Here is a 12,771-nt window from a genome sequence, read left to right as displayed (position 1 = left end):
CCCAGGAAGCTACAGTGGAGCCTTGTCCTGCTGAGGAGTGGCAAAGGCTTTGCTGGGACCTGGGGCCTCCTACCCTGCCCGTACACAGGTCCGAGACTCCGCGCGCTACGTGACCCGCGAGGTTCCGGGAGCGGCGGGGAGGCGGTGCCCACAGCCGCGGCGCCGCCCTGGGGGCTCGCTTGCCACCCCCACGGGGAGCGGGGGGTGGGTGCTCTGGGCGCCCTGGGTGGGCGGGAGCCGGGCGAGGGGCGGTGCCGCACCGAGGGGTGGATCCCCAACTCCCGAGATCCTCAAAAGCCTCGCTCCAGACGGGGCCGGACCAGTCCTGCAGCCCCCGCGCCCCGCTCTCTTGTCCCCGCCGCCCGCAACCATGGCGAAGCCCCTGACCGACCAGGAGAAGCGACGGCAGATCAGCATCCGCGGCATCGTGGGCGTGGAGAACGTGGCGGAGCTGAAGAAGGGCTTCAACCGCCACCTGCACTTCACGCTGGTCAAGGACCGCAACGTGGCCACCCCCCGCGACTACTTCTTCGCCCTGGCGCACACGGTGCGCGACCACCTGGTGGGGCGCTGGATCCGCACGCAGCAGCACTACTACGACAAGTGTCCCAAGGTACCCGGCGGCGGAGGGCGTGTGTCCTCCCTCCAAACCTGTCCCCTCGTCCCGAAGTCTAGGCGGGCAGCGAGGCACAGGTCCCACCTCTCCCGCAGCGCTGTGCCACCCGCACTCTGTGCAGTGCGAGCCGGAGACCTGCGAGGGGCGAGAGTTCGGGCCTCCCTCGCCCGTGAACTTTGCAAACTTTACGGAGTGCTTACTCAGCACTTCACGAAGGGGGAGACCGGACGCCTCCTTTGCAAGGACGTGCGAGGCGCGGTTCCAGGCCCCTGACAGTCCTCCCCGGGTGGGGCTGGGGCCGGGGGGCGGGGGGCCGGGGGACGGACGAGGACACATACAAAAGCCCCGCCTTGGAGCACTGAGCTTAATGTTTAGGGAAGTGTAGAGTTCTTCTAATAGTGACCCCGCCCCGGCCTCAGGGCTGCCCAGCTTAACTGGGCAGTGGAGGTTGAAGTTTCTGAACTTTCTGATTCCTGCAGGGCCAGCCAGGCCAAGCCTGAGACTTACCTGCAGATATCCCCGTGAAAATACTCACCTCCCTCCAAGAGAGGCCTACCCCAGAGATGGGAGGGGGGGCGTCGCCTTTCAGGACACGCTCTTCTGTCTGCCAAGGGCCAGAGTGCATTATGTCTGGGGGGGGGGGGCACTTGCAGAGGGAGCAACAACATCCCATCATGACCAGTCTAGGTAGAGAACAAAACTAGTATGGGTGGTTATGGAGGACCCGGTAGAGAGACGACTCTGCACACAGGAGAGGGTGAGGCAAGTAGCCGTACAGAAGACAGTGGATGTTTTGGAAGAGGAAGCTGGAAAACCTGGCTATGGAGTTATGTTGGAAACCATGAAAGCAGCTCCCAGAGGCAAGGAATAATGCATGTACTACACACTCACTAGGCGTTTTGAATATGTAAAAGCGCCGAGAAAAGTTATCTCTACTGTTGTGCCTGAGAACTGTGGGGATTTCTAAGACAGGGGAATAAACCCCCTGCCGTTGTAAGATGCTTTCAAAGGGAAAGTCACTCTTTCCCCCAGGAGTCTAGCAGACTGCTACCCAAACAGAACAACTGCAAATGTGTATCCTTCCAAATCTAAACATGTGTGAAAAACACTTTGAGTCTACATTCATCCACTGTATCTTTTTATTGGTACAACATGCTTCACCTTGCATTAATTTTTTTTAGGACTGGTACTGGACTTGCCTGGGTTGGAGCCATAGTGCGGAAATACACACACACACACACACACACACACACACACACACACACACACGGACACGGACACGGACACACACACACAGACACACACACGGACACACGGACACACACGGACACGGACACACGGACACGGACACACACACACACACACACACACACACACACACACACACACATGCATCCACGCATGAACTGTAGCATTTAGCATCATAGCACAGATAGTTTTGTCCCTGCTAACCTTCCTGGTTCTCCAGCTAGTTTCTGCCCGGACTCTTCTTTCCTGTGTGATCGCAGAACAGGCATGGGGTCACACTGGGTTACACTGCAGGACAGCAGTGAACGTATTGCATAACTCTTCTGAGAAGAGCTTGGAATTTTTTAAAAATTCGGTCCATGCAGGTTCATGGTGCTTCCTTCATGGTGGTCTCTGTGGAACCAGGATGGCTCCAGTCTTCACAGAGTGCTTGGGGATAACCAGGAGGTGTGCCTAAGCTCCTTCGCCTCCGTAGCCTCACTCCCAGGTGTACCCACAAGTTGCCAAGTTCAGTTCTCTAGTCCCTGCCCTGGTGTAAATGCCAAAGGTTTAAGCACACAGAAGCCTCTTCCGGTCCCTTAAACTCGGCACACAGAAACTCAGATCACACCGGGGCGGTGGTGGCGCATGCCTTTAATCCCAGCACTCGGGAGGCAGAGCCAGGTGGATCTCTGTGAGTTCGAGGCCAGCCTGGTCTGCAGAGCGAGATCCAGGACAAGTACCAAAACTACACGGAGAAACCCTGTCTAGAAAAAACAAACAAACAAAACAAAAACAGAAAAACAAACAAACAAAACAAGAAACTCAAATCACATTCCTGACCTGCCCTCTTTTTAAATTTTGTGACCCCGGGTCACCATCATTGCAGTGTAGGATATGTTCAGCGGAGCCTCCCAAAGCTGACGGTAAACATATCCTGACTGTTAAGGTTGGCTCCAGGCCCTGACATAGTCCTTACGCGCTTCACTGGCCTCTTCTTCAGGTGAACTACCCTCCCATCTCACCTGCCATTACCTGTCTGTGCCCATCTTCCTCGATGACTCTCCCACTTAATCATTTCCCTGTTGGGCCCTCGGCTCCCACTCCACCCTCCCCCTGAAGCACCTACCCAGCAGCAGTCTCCAGGGACCAATCCTGCCTGCCCCGCAGGTCTCAAATTGGTTGTCCCGTGTTTCAAGTACCTGACAGGATACCCAGACGGAAGCACCCAGGTCCTCCCGTGAGGGCTAGGGACAACTTAAAACCATTTTTAAATATTGGTATTGTTATACAGTCTTTATTCTATCTTCTCAAACTTTTTGTGACTGGTTTTGTATAATGTTGATACAATGTTAAGAGAGGTTTGTGCATGTAATTTACAAGGTAAATGAGGATAGTTAAATGTTTTATCATTAGGAATGTGTAATAAATGTCCATAGGACGTTCAGGGAGCAAAGGTCTATTTTTCAAGGTATTACATAGTCTCAAATATAAAGAATATTTTACCTCAAAACATATCACTTATCAGAAAAATAGGAAATCTAGCAGGGTGGTGGTGGTGCACGCATTTAATCCCAGCACTCGGGAGGCAGAAGGCAGGTGGATCTCTGTGAGTTCGAGGCCAGCCTGGTCTACAGAGTGAGTTCCAGGAGAGCCAAGGCTGTTACACCTTAAAGCCCTATAAAAAAAAAAAAAGCCAAAAGAAAAATAGGAAATCATCTATAGTTCCTGCCCTTAAAAAGTCTGTCATCTAAAAAGAAGCTTTGAGCAAACCTATTTAGAAGAACCGGAAATATCTTAAATATCCTTAAGGTGTTATTCATGCTAATGGATCTTGAGTCAGTGCTGCTTTGGCCTTAAAAGGAAGGTCAAGAAACTTAGCACAAATGCAATCATTCCAGGGGTCTGACTTCCCAGTTGCAAGACTGGGGTATGGCTGTGTCTACAAATGAGGTTTGTATGGATCACTGAAACAGGAAAACGGGCTTTGTTCATCAGAGAGAGAAAGAAAATACACACATGAAGGCTGGAAGGAGCTGAGCTGATGCCATCTGTGGCTTGATGTGCTGTTCCCTGTGGCCTCGTGCACAGAATCCCCAGCCTTGGGTAAGAGTAGGGCTCTGACCTTTTGGGGCCTAAGTGTGCCCCAGAAAGATGCCTTTCACTAGCATGCATAGGCATCTGTCTGATAGGCTGGCAAGGCCCAGAAATTTCCCCATAAACATTCAAAGACGCTGGACAAAAATGCTGTGCTCTGGACAGCAGTATTAGATGCCCAGGCAGGACACAACGCTGACTGTGTTTGTGAAGGTTCACAATTCAATTGTTTTATAAAATGAAAGTGTGTGAAATTTCTAAGTTGATGTAATAGTTATCTGTTACATGAACTATCACCATCATCATCATCACCATTATTATTATTATTTATTGGGTTGCCCAAATACTTTTATTTTTGGTTCTTCTTATCCTGTGGAAATGGGGAGCACCTACATTTTGAAGTGACTTGAACAGTCTCTTACTGTTTTGTCCTGTGTCCTTTGGAGAACAGGGTAGCTGACACAGAGGCCTAGTGTCCTGACAGAGGGTGCTGCCCTCACTCCATCATCCATTCCTTTAAATTAGCAATCTATGCTTGCATTCAAAACGGTTTGGGGCAGGTCTGAACTTTGTACCTTTCACTTCAGACTCTGCTCATATTTACCTGGCTTTTCCCATGCCAAAGGCAAATAGTTTCTAAGTCCATAGGGAACTTTACCATCTCATCAAACACAAATGCTAATAAGCCTTGGGGAGTCTTCTTGCGAGAAGAACTGCTCCGTAGACTTCCTAGGGCGGTCTTTGTTCTAAAGACAAGTAGTCAGTGAAGGAGGACTGTCCTCTAGCCACAGAGGATGTGGGAGCTAGTCTGTGTGTTTCTTTGATGACAAGGGCAGAACCAACCCACCGGACCCTGGAAGTGAAGGGTGATGATGAAATGTTTGTCTAAAACATGTTTTATTCATGGAATGAACAGTGGAAACAAAACAAAACAAAACATTGAATCCAGTTAGCTTTTTTCTTCCTGAGGATAGAAGATACCAAGCTACTTTGCCAAAAATGTGTACAGCTGGGTTTCCTCATGCTGGCATTGGGGGACACTGTCATGCGTCCCATCAGGTGACTACAGGAGCCTCACTTGAGCCTGAGTTAAAGGATCCCAAGAGCTGATGCTTTTCCCTTGGTGGCCTTACGTGGATTTGCATGTCTATGTATCTTGACAAGTGTGGTTGACCTCATAGAAGAGTGATGGCCTTTCTTCTCTTTATTTCAGAGGGTTTATTACCTCTCTCTGGAATTTTACATGGGCCGAACATTACAGAACACCATGATCAACCTCGGCTTACAAAACGCCTGTGATGAGGCCATCTACCAGGTATGCTGTTCTCAAGGTCCTCACAACTTCTTTTTCTACATTTCAGGTTCGATTTAACACACATGCACACACACACACACACACACACACACACACACACACGCACACACGCACGCACCATGCACATTCTCACAAGTTGCTTCTTTGAATAGGGCTCTTATGAACAATGAGAAATAAACCCAAGTTGGAGACCAGAGGCCTGGGTGTAGTGGCGCACGCCTTTAATCCCAGCACTGGGAAGGCAGGAGCAGGTGGATCTCTCAGTTCAAGGCCAGCCTGGTCTACAGGACGGAGGGAAAAGGAAAATTAGAGAATGGGTTATCAGACATGAGGATTTTATTTTGCAATCAAAGTCTTGCATAATTTTTCTGAAACAAATCATGTTTTTAAAATGAACCTTTTAAAAGTTTTCATTATGAAAATTACAAGCCTTACGTTAGGCTCCTGTCTGTCTTTTAAGAAATGATCAAAGCTTGACAGTTATTCATATATCAGACAATGTAAAAATGATAAGCTTTTGAAAATCCATTGTCATGTTTCTGTCTGGTCTGGTGAGAAGTGAAACACACTTTCCTCTTAAGACAGTCCTGACCTGCTCGTATGTTTATATGGATACATCCAGCCCTTCCCTCACATGTCTCTCCACCAAAAACCTTTCTGATGTGACCGAAAGGAGGAGCGTGTATTTACAAAGACAAGTCTCAATGACACATGAGTCAGAATTCTCTTTTTCCCGGGGCTGGGATGGTCCCTAGTGTGGCCTGCTGCTTATCACTCAGGGCTAGCATCCATCATGTGGGTTAGGTAGAGTACTTCCTGCCAAAGAACCTCTTCAGCTCTCCTCCACTTCCCTTTATTCACTTCCCCTAATACTAGCAAAAACAATTGCATACCTTCCTTGGCGTGGCATGTACACACGACCTGCTTCTGTATGGTCAAGGTTTAGAGTTTCTTCCCAATTTTCCACTTTGCAACTTTTCAAAATCTTGAGTGCTAGTTAGCGTGCACCATTGGCTGCATAAGGATCCAGCAATCCCTAGTAACCAGGGAGCAAATTCAAAAGCCCCTTCCTCGTGAAATGATGCAGAGCCGTGTTTGAGTTCCTGGGAGACCTAATTAATCAACGCATAAGGAAGTAATGGGGTAGAAGGGCAAGGGTCCCGAAAAGTGGCTCAGAGGAAATGGGGGCGTCGCTTTAGGCGGCTCCTTCTTATGCGTATGTTTTCAATATGGAAATTAATTTCCCATGAGAAGCTATCCAAGGTAAAGGTGGCTGCAGCCAAGCCTGGTGACCTGAGTTCGAGCCCTGAGATCCACACGGTGGAGGAATAGCATTGACTCAAAGTTGTCCTCTGTCCTAGACAAGCACATGGGGAGAGGAAGGGGAGGAGAGGAGAGGGGTGGGGTGTGTGACCTTCAGATAAGGACACCGCTGTTTCACAGCAGACTACCCTTTAGTCAGGCTGGGCGAGATTATCGTGCGGTCCACAGGAAACAGGCCACTGGGTTTATGAGAACATCAGTTTCCTCACAAAATAAGGGGTGTACAGCATCCCCTGGGCTGCAGGACTCTCTCTGATGGGACCCAGTGCTGGTGGCTTCAGGAATGTGATCCCCAGCACCTTGGAGAGGGGAGCTAGCAAGGGTCCCCAAGTAGAGGCAGATGGCTCTCCCCACTGGGCCATCTCACTGACCCCATATTTTTTTTAAGTAATAATAGCTAACATATGACATATCTACCCAAAACTAATGCTATCGCTTTGTTTATACAATATCATTTGACTCCCAACCCTAAATTAGGTATGTACTTTCATCCTTTACATTTTTTTTTCTTTTTTGGTTTTTCGAGACAGGGTTTCTTTGTGTAGTTTTGGTGCCTGTTCTGGATCTTGCTCTGTAGATGAGGCTGGCCTCGATGGATCTCACAGAGATCCACCTGCCTCTGCCTCCCGAATGCTGGGATTAAAGGCGTGCGCCACCACCGCCCGGCAATCCTCTACATTTTTACAAGGGGGATTTAGCCACCTAGCTAAGGGTCAATATCAAGAAGTGGCATGGTCCACAGTGGACATCTGGGATTCATGCTTCTCCATGCCTGGCTGTACCATCTTGAACCACTGGCACCAACAGTTGCCAGCTTCTGCAGTCAATATGCCAGAACAAACCTCAAGCCACCCGATGCCAGATCCAGCACACAGCTCACCCTGATGCCTGGCCAGTACTTTAGGAAGTGGCTATTGTCTCTGGAATGGCTTGCGTGTGTATCCGAGTCCAATGTTGTTCTCCTTTCTCCTCAGCTTGGATTGGACATGGAGGAGTTAGAAGAAATTGAAGAAGATGCTGGGCTCGGCAACGGTGGTCTAGGGAGGCTTGCTGGTAAGTGACAGTGACACTGTCTGGGTGACCCGTGCCTTCCCGTGTGCCATACACAGCCGTGCTTAGAAGAGCCAGCCAGCTTCTTAGAAGAAGGAGGAAGCACAGCTCCTCTGTAGATACATTTGGTCTTGACCTCCCACTGTGGGCTGACCAACTCCACAGAGAGAAGAGAACTTCAAGAAAAGAGATGTTGCTTAAAGCCTTTTCAGACATTGCTTAAACCCCGGAGCTAACCAGATCCTTCCTGTTCACTCAAGGCTTTCCAAAGTCACCCGTTTACTTCGCTGCTGTTTGTTCAAGGCTGGTCAACTCCCATAAATTCTAAGTCTCGCCTTGCTCGCTACAGTTTGCTCTTTTGATTGGCTGGCGGACAGTGATGTCATTAATAGACCTCTTGTCGTAGGCATACAAACTGAGTTCTTTGCTTTACTTGAGGAATGGCTTTTCAACAAACAGAGGAGAAAATATTTAAAATATAATACTAGCTCCACTTGCTGCAACAAAATATCCAGCAGTTTAAGGAAGGGGAGGGTTTAATTTTGCTCAGAGTTCCAAGGCACAGTGGGAAAGTCACAGTAACAGGCATCTGAGGCAGCTGGTCACATGTGCCTGCATCAGGAAGCAGAAGGAAGTCAGCGTTCATGCTCAGCCAGCTTTTTCCTGTTTATACAATTCAGGGTCTCTCGGGGTAGGATTTCCCACCTCAACTAATAAAGACAATCCCACACAGGCGTACCCAGAGAGTTGTCTCTTGAGCTGTTCTAGATCCTGGTTGACCTGATATTACACATCACACCCTATATATAACCAAGCATTTCCACTCCTCGGGAGAGTTTCTCCCAAGCAAACAACAAATGCAACATGTGCACAAGAAGCCAGGCAAAGCAAGAGGAAAGTGTTGTTACAGTGCTGCTTCGAAGACTGCTCTGAAAGCAGCCTACCCACGTAGATAGACTTGATTGATAAACTTGCCTCGTGAATCACCGCGCTCAAAGCAAAGCAAGTTCCATTAAAACCCACACAGAGCAGTGCCATTTATATTCTTAAAAAACTAAATCTTATTTGAGTGATGTATAGAGAGAGACACTGGGGAGAGTCTGGGTTCAAATACGAAGCTGAGTTTAAATGGTAAATGTACCTGATGACTCCCAGGGAGGAGCATGGGTTTAAAGGAGGCAATCAGAAGGGATGCTATCGTATTTCTTTAAAGTCTCTTAGTTTCGCATCCCCTCTCAGGTTACTAGAAAGTCATTTGCATCCGTTTCATTTTATGGAAAGCTTTCGGTATTACCGGCAGTGTGCTGTAGTGTGGCCGCTAGGAGTAAAATAGAGACAAGTACTTCAGGTAGGCTGTGTTGCCATCAGCCTGTGAAGTTACTCATCTGAGGATTTCCCAGGCTTCCCTGGGCCATAGGGAGGGTGGCAGCTCGAGTGGAAAGCCTATCTAAGAATAGCTTTGCTTTTATGTGAACCCAAGCTCTTCGATATTGGCTGCTAGCACTGTCTGCTCTGCTCTGGACCCACCATTAATGGCCCTGCTCCTTTGCAGTAGAATATTTTAAGGTGTGTTACTTTTGTTTATGTTGCATTGGTTTAACTCTGTGAAGCTGCGTTACTGTGCCTGTGTAAACACCTGATGGTTTCATAAAGAACTGAACGGCCAATAGCAAAGCAGGAGAAAGGGTAGGCGGGGCAGGCAGACCCCAGAGAGTATATATAGAAGGAGAGAGATGGAGGAGTGAAGAGATCTAGAAAGAGCGAGAGAAGCAGGGGACATCAAGGGCCAGCCACCCAGCTACACAACCAGCAAGCCACGGAATAAGAGTAAGATTTACAGAAGTAAGAGAATGGGGAAAAGCCCGGAGGCAAAGGTAGATGGGATAAGTTAAGATAAGGACAGCTGGTTGGAAACTAAGCCATGCTAAGGCTGGGCATTCAAAAGTAAGAATAAGCCTTCGCGTGTGATTTATCTGGAAGCTGGGTGGCGGGCCACCAAAAGAGCAAAAGAGCCAAAACAAACAACAGCAACACTTCTTTGCTATTTGGGAAGGCCAGAAACACAGAGCCGCAGAAGCTGGGTAATTCTCAGATGCCTTAGTCTCTTCCCTGACTGTGAAAGTCAGAACCCCACCTGCTCAGGCTCTAAGGATGAACTCATCAGGACCTAGGGAACCCCAGAACAGCCACCAGTCAGACAAAGCAGGGACTGGTCATGTCAGGCTTGCTCTAGGCTTAGTGCTTCATGTTTATGGCTCTGTCTTAGAGTCAGGCTATGAACCTAATGCAGACCCTTACGGTGTGAGTTGTAGCCTTCCAGTTTGAATTCCTACTATAGGTTTCCTCGTTCCATGACAGCTCAAACTCCCAAGAGGGACAGTCCAATGAATGTAACCCTTTGGATTGTCCCCAAGCACTAGATAGGCCCCTTCTCTGCTGATTGGCTCCTCTAGCTCAGATGCTCTGTCATTGGGTAACAGACGATCTAATAAGAAAATCTTACATCAACAATGGCATGGCGGTCACAGAGCAAGAGCCCCAGATGTTAGGGCTGATTTATGTATCAGCTCCATTGTACCAGGACTCTGGGTCTCTAGAGTTCTGCCCCACCCCTCTCCTCCCCTCACAAAGCAAAAGACCAAAACAGCAAGGAAAATCTTGCACCGAGGCTCGCTACCCTCAGCGGAATTCCTAGTGCTCTGGGTGGATTGGATGCCGCTGCTGCCAAGGCTCGTGGCTGTCACTGATGACGGAAATAGAATTGCCACAAATGGTTAAAAGGCTTTGATTAGTGAAGCGGGATCCACTTCCGGGTCCATATAATCCCCTTCCTGGAGCGTGCAGCCAAGAGTGTCGCGCGCTGTGACTGAACAGGCCTCACCTAAGTTTATGTTTCTTGAGGATAACAGTTCAGCAGACGGTCGTAGAGACAGCTTCCCTCAGAAGAGCGACTGTGGGTGACAGCAGTCAACCTACCCAATGTAGGTAGCTTCCATGTCTGTTCTCTAACAATGCTAGTATGTGCACAATGGTTACTCAGGATGGTGAGGAAGGATGTGATTGATACCTAATTTTTTTAAAAAAACATTTTTACATTTCCTAACTTCTCTGTGGTATAATTCTTTAATTAGAAAAGGCTATTTAAAAACCCAGTAAATTCCATGCATATGCTCAAGTGTGAAGGTTTCCTATGGAAGACTGTTGTACGGCCTCTGTGTTTTTAAGAGAAAGGCTTGGCGTTGATGCTAAGCTTGCTGACTTTGTCCTTGTTCACATGGCGGAATTCAGCCTGCTTCCTGGACTCCATGGCAACCCTGGGACTCGCAGCCTATGGCTATGGCATCCGCTATGAATATGGGATCTTCAATCAGAAGATCCGGGACGGATGGCAGGTACGCAAACCACCTTTCCCTGATTTTTACCTGATTCCTCAGGAGCTCGCTCTCTGTGCTCTGACCGACGTGCAGGGTGCCTTCCCTATAGCACACCACTGAATTCTCCGGCATTCGGTGGACAAGTTGCCTGAGCTGAGAGCCTGTCGGCGCCGTTCGCCCCAGATCCAGGACGCCTGGCACAGTCCCTGACTCTCACTAGCTGGCCCATAGCCCATTTCTTAACCTCTTTGACTGTCAACTGTGCCGTCTACAAAAGGAGAGCAATAGCAGTATATATATATATATATATATATATATATATGTGTGTGTGTGTGTGTGTGTGTGTGTGTGTGTGTGTGTGTGCCTCTTGTGTGATGGATGAGAAAAATAGTCTTCAGGGCTGGAGAGATGGCTCAGTGGTAAGAGCACACTGGCTGTTCTTCCAAAGGACCCAGGTTCAACTCCCAACACCCACATGGTAGATTACAGCTGTCTGTGACTCCAGTTCCAAGGGATCTGACACCCTTACCCAGAGTATATACAGACAAAACACCAGTGCACATTAAATAAATAAATAAATGTTTTAAAAAAGAAAATTGATCTTCAGTAAACCACCCATGAGGCTCCACCTATAGTGAATGCTCACAGAGTTGGAGTGACCGCCATCATTCCTGGGAGCAGGGCATGGTCTTGGGCTTTGCTGCATTGAGAATGAGGCCTCACAGGGAACTCTGAAAAGCTGACCACGGAGCCCTGACTGTGGATGGCAACATTGCATCTCGACGCTCACAGAAACACAAAAAAAGGCTTGTGGGTCAGAACTGTGGTCTCGCCGGCGGCCTCGCTGGGAGGAAGCACTGAGCCAGTGTGCAGCACTGAGTAGTTTCCCCAGATCATGCTGTTGGTCAACAGGGGTCAGTGTCGCAGATTTCTGGGTCCTCAGTCAGTATTCTTGTGTACACGTCAGTCTTGCCCTCCTGCGCATGATTATCTTATAAGATAACGTGAGCAGAACGTCCTTTTATACAATACGATTAGGGAATCTTGTTGGCTGTTAATAAACCGGACACATATTTAATACTCTGCTCTATATCAATGTGCACAAATCCACCCAGACGACTGTGGTTATACCGTTTTAGATCTCAGATATTGGTTTCTTTCATCTCTCATAGCTTTTTGAGTCTTCGGTCAAGACCACTGTGGAGTTTCCCCGATCTTAAGTATAGACTGTGCCCACTTCCTGTCTGTGTTTCACATACACACCATTGATAAAAATATATAAACTGCATTTCCAAAAAGCTGAGCTCTGTAAGCATTCCTACACTTGGGGGGTCTAACAGCAGAGCGTTCATGGGTTGGGCGGGGCTGGGTAAGGAAATGGAGCAGATTTATCGAGGGTAAGTAAGGTTGGGGGCCCGAGGTCTGCTTCCCCCTCCCCCAGTACTTATCACCGAGGAAGGAAGGAACTAAAAGATTGGGTGTGAACACTGGGTGGAAAACAAGGTTTAGGAAGGAGGCTACTGGAAACGGAGTCTGAAAGACATGTAAGCTGTAAGCAGAATTCCAAATTTTGCTGAGGACGAGTGGGTTCTATTTTTTAACCTAGCTCTAAGTAAATAAAAACTGTGAGTCAACATGGACCGGAAGAACTCAGACACTAACTCCTGCTTGAGATCTAATGTCCGTTCCTCACAGAAAGCTCGCCACCTTGATTATGTTACCTCCCTCTGTCTTCATCTTCCAATGGATGCCGACTCCACCGAGTTACT

The 12,771-nt window shown here is 48.4% G+C and overlaps 1 protein-coding gene across 1 annotated transcript in view; it reads left to right on the top strand.

Moving 5' to 3' along the window:
- Positions 1 to 274: 274 nt before the first annotated feature.
- The window catches only part of Pygl (glycogen phosphorylase L), a 34,274-nt gene continuing 21,777 nt past the window's right edge, over positions 275 to 12,771 (top strand). The window contains exons 1-4 of the mRNA XM_028858602.1: positions 275 to 613; positions 5,154 to 5,255; positions 7,553 to 7,631; positions 10,917 to 11,020. Coding sequence (XP_028714435.1) covers positions 371 to 613; positions 5,154 to 5,255; positions 7,553 to 7,631; positions 10,917 to 11,020 — 528 coding nt within the window. The 5' untranslated portion in view covers positions 275 to 370. The remainder of the gene's footprint in view (positions 614 to 5,153; positions 5,256 to 7,552; positions 7,632 to 10,916; positions 11,021 to 12,771) is intronic.

This window comes from Peromyscus leucopus, chromosome 14 (assembly GCF_004664715.2).
Source record: "Peromyscus leucopus breed LL Stock chromosome 14, UCI_PerLeu_2.1, whole genome shotgun sequence".
NCBI classification, from domain to species: domain Eukaryota; kingdom Metazoa; phylum Chordata; class Mammalia; order Rodentia; family Cricetidae; genus Peromyscus; species Peromyscus leucopus.
This window is presented reverse-complemented; position numbering and strand designations above follow the sequence as displayed.